General features: G+C 35.8%; 1 protein-coding gene across 1 annotated transcript in view; it reads left to right on the top strand.

Moving 5' to 3' along the window:
- The window catches only part of LOC136841973 (uncharacterized), a 61,585-nt gene that overhangs the window by 3,301 nt on the left and 55,784 nt on the right, over nucleotides 1–2,500 (top strand). Inside the window, exon 2 of the mRNA XM_067109379.1 lies at nucleotides 1–58. This exon is cut by the window's left edge and continues 128 nt beyond it. Coding sequence (XP_066965480.1) covers nucleotides 1–58 — 58 coding nt within the window. The remainder of the gene's footprint in view (nucleotides 59–2,500) is intronic.

Below are 2,500 nucleotides of genomic sequence, written 5' to 3' on the forward strand. Positions count from 1 at the left end.
TACAATACCAAGAATGACCAAATTTGGTCAAAAGCTTCCTTATATGGCACGCAGTCAGGTTTGTTCAAACCATGGCCAGCAGGGACAGGATGGGGCTACAATAGGGGTTCAAAGTTAGAAAACAATCTTCTCAAGAACAACAGGGTCCCAACTTGTCTAATAAACATGCGATCATTCGCTTGAAGTGTAGATTAAGTGCATTCAAACCATGACCCTACTGGTTAGGTCGGGGCCACAAGTGGGATTGGAAGTTTTACGTAACGTAGGAAAAACTTAAACAAATAATTCCAAACGCAGCGAGTTGACCCAGATTAGCAGTGTGGTCCAAGGGCCTCTTGTTTCTATGGGTACTAGCATAGCATTTGTCCCAGTGACCTAAGGGAAGGGGTATCTCCACTCAAGTGGCGCCAACACCTGTCAAGCTATGAATCACATTTACCCTCCGGGAATAGGTAATTCCCAGATTACACGTGAAGATTTGGAATTCTCTACCCGATTTTGTTTCCCTTGAATAGTCACAAAATACTCAAACTCACAGGTATCACTTCCTGCGAGGTTCTAAGTCATACTCTTTGTGTTTCGACTTTTTCGTTTCACGTAGGCTTTCGAAAGATAAGTATATACGGCGCTGTTTTATCGGTCACTGCATTAAAATACATGCACAAACATTAATATATATATATATATATATATATATATATATATATATATATATATATATATATATATATATATATATATATATATATATGTATCCACCACAAACTAAAAGTCTCTCTCTCTCTCTCTCTCTCTCTCTCTCTCTCTCTCTCTTCTTCTCTCTCCATTCATATTAGAAAATGAATTGGCTGAAATTTATACACCTTTCCCTGGAAAGGTAGGCCAATATATAAAAAAAGTTAAGATTCAACTTTTCAAATCTAAATTAAATTGGATGCAATTATTATTCCATTCGTAACTTTTCTTCCCCTCGGAATCAAACTGCCATCAGCAACCGCCGGGATATTAAAGAAAACTTCACTCTTTGGTAAAATAGGAGAGAATATTTCATTATTAAAGTTACCTGGCAACAATTTCACTTTCCTATTTCTCATTCCTGATCTGTCGAAGTCTACCCTTTCACACTTGAAATTCAGACAATGTTTGTGGAGTATAATTTGAGAATTGTTACCGATTTAATACAGCTGGTAGATTATATATTATCTTTCTGACAGAAGTGGTCAAATGTACCAACGCTGTTACAACAGTCTGTGATTAAATATTTTCGAAAGGGTGAATTTCAATTATCCTGTACAATGCGAAAAAAGGCACAATGATTATTGGTATAATTAACGTTTCATACCTATAATCAACATTTCAAACCAATAAAGGGCATGTATAAATTTCTGATGCCTACTTGTGCTTAAAAATTATTCAAGTGTCTGTATACATGCCGCTTACACAAAAATTTTCAACCAAAGAGTAGGACAAGTGTGTACAGTTTAAATTTGTGATTCCCTTAAAAGAGCGTTAGTTGTACGTGTTATTTCAGAAAATGAGCCCCTGAGGAAACTTGCTCAATCATACATTAATAGAAAAAAAAAAATCGAATGTAGCTTTCTTGAGGAATATAACTTTCCGTGATAAGCGGTAACTTTCGATGGGTGAATATATTGTAAGCAGCACTGATTGTGGTTTAATTGAAGTAGCCCTTACTGATCGTTAATAAAAAAAAAAAAAGTCGAATATGAAAATGACTCACCAGGATGTAGCTTTCGTGAGCAATTTCACGACTCTGTGATATATGACCACTGTTTTTCGGTGGGTAACGATGAGTAAGACCCACTGACAGCAATAAAGTATTTATCCAATGCCTAAAAAAAAAAAATGGCGTGCGATAGAACCAGATGATTTTTGACTCATCGGCACACATCCTTAGGCAATCATGCATAAGGTTTTCTTCATTAGACAAATATGCTTGTCATGGACTGATGTTTTAAAAATAGCCGCATTTTTGTCGTCAGTTATTCATTGGTTTCTTTTGGAAAATCGGAGCGACCTTGCGGTGCCGTGACGCTATTTAGGTCAGCGCGATTAAAATGACGGGTCAGAACTTTTATGTCGTATGACTTTTATTTTTGGATCTGTCAGGTCGTCCCTGCTTTTCGAAAACTGTTTCCGAAAATGATGCTTGTATAAACAGTAAATGAGGATCTATTTTGTAATTAATAAATCACACCTAATATTAAGGTTTATTATCATTGTCATCAATATTAGACATCAAATCCAAATTACTGTCAAACTTTAATGCAATACAACCGCCAGAATACCCCCCGAAAAATATACAACTGGGAGCTTTCGAGAGCCTACTCAGATAGCAGCTGAACAAGCTATGTAAAACTCCCACATCTATGTATATATGTGACTGGTATATTATATTACAAGCACAGCTTGTATATTTTTTATCCTTCAAATGAGTATCTAAATTCCTGTGAACAACAACAACAACAATAATAATAAT

The sequence above is a fragment of the Macrobrachium rosenbergii genome, chromosome 9 (assembly GCF_040412425.1).
Source record: "Macrobrachium rosenbergii isolate ZJJX-2024 chromosome 9, ASM4041242v1, whole genome shotgun sequence".
NCBI classification, from domain to species: Eukaryota; Metazoa; Arthropoda; class Malacostraca; order Decapoda; family Palaemonidae; genus Macrobrachium; species Macrobrachium rosenbergii.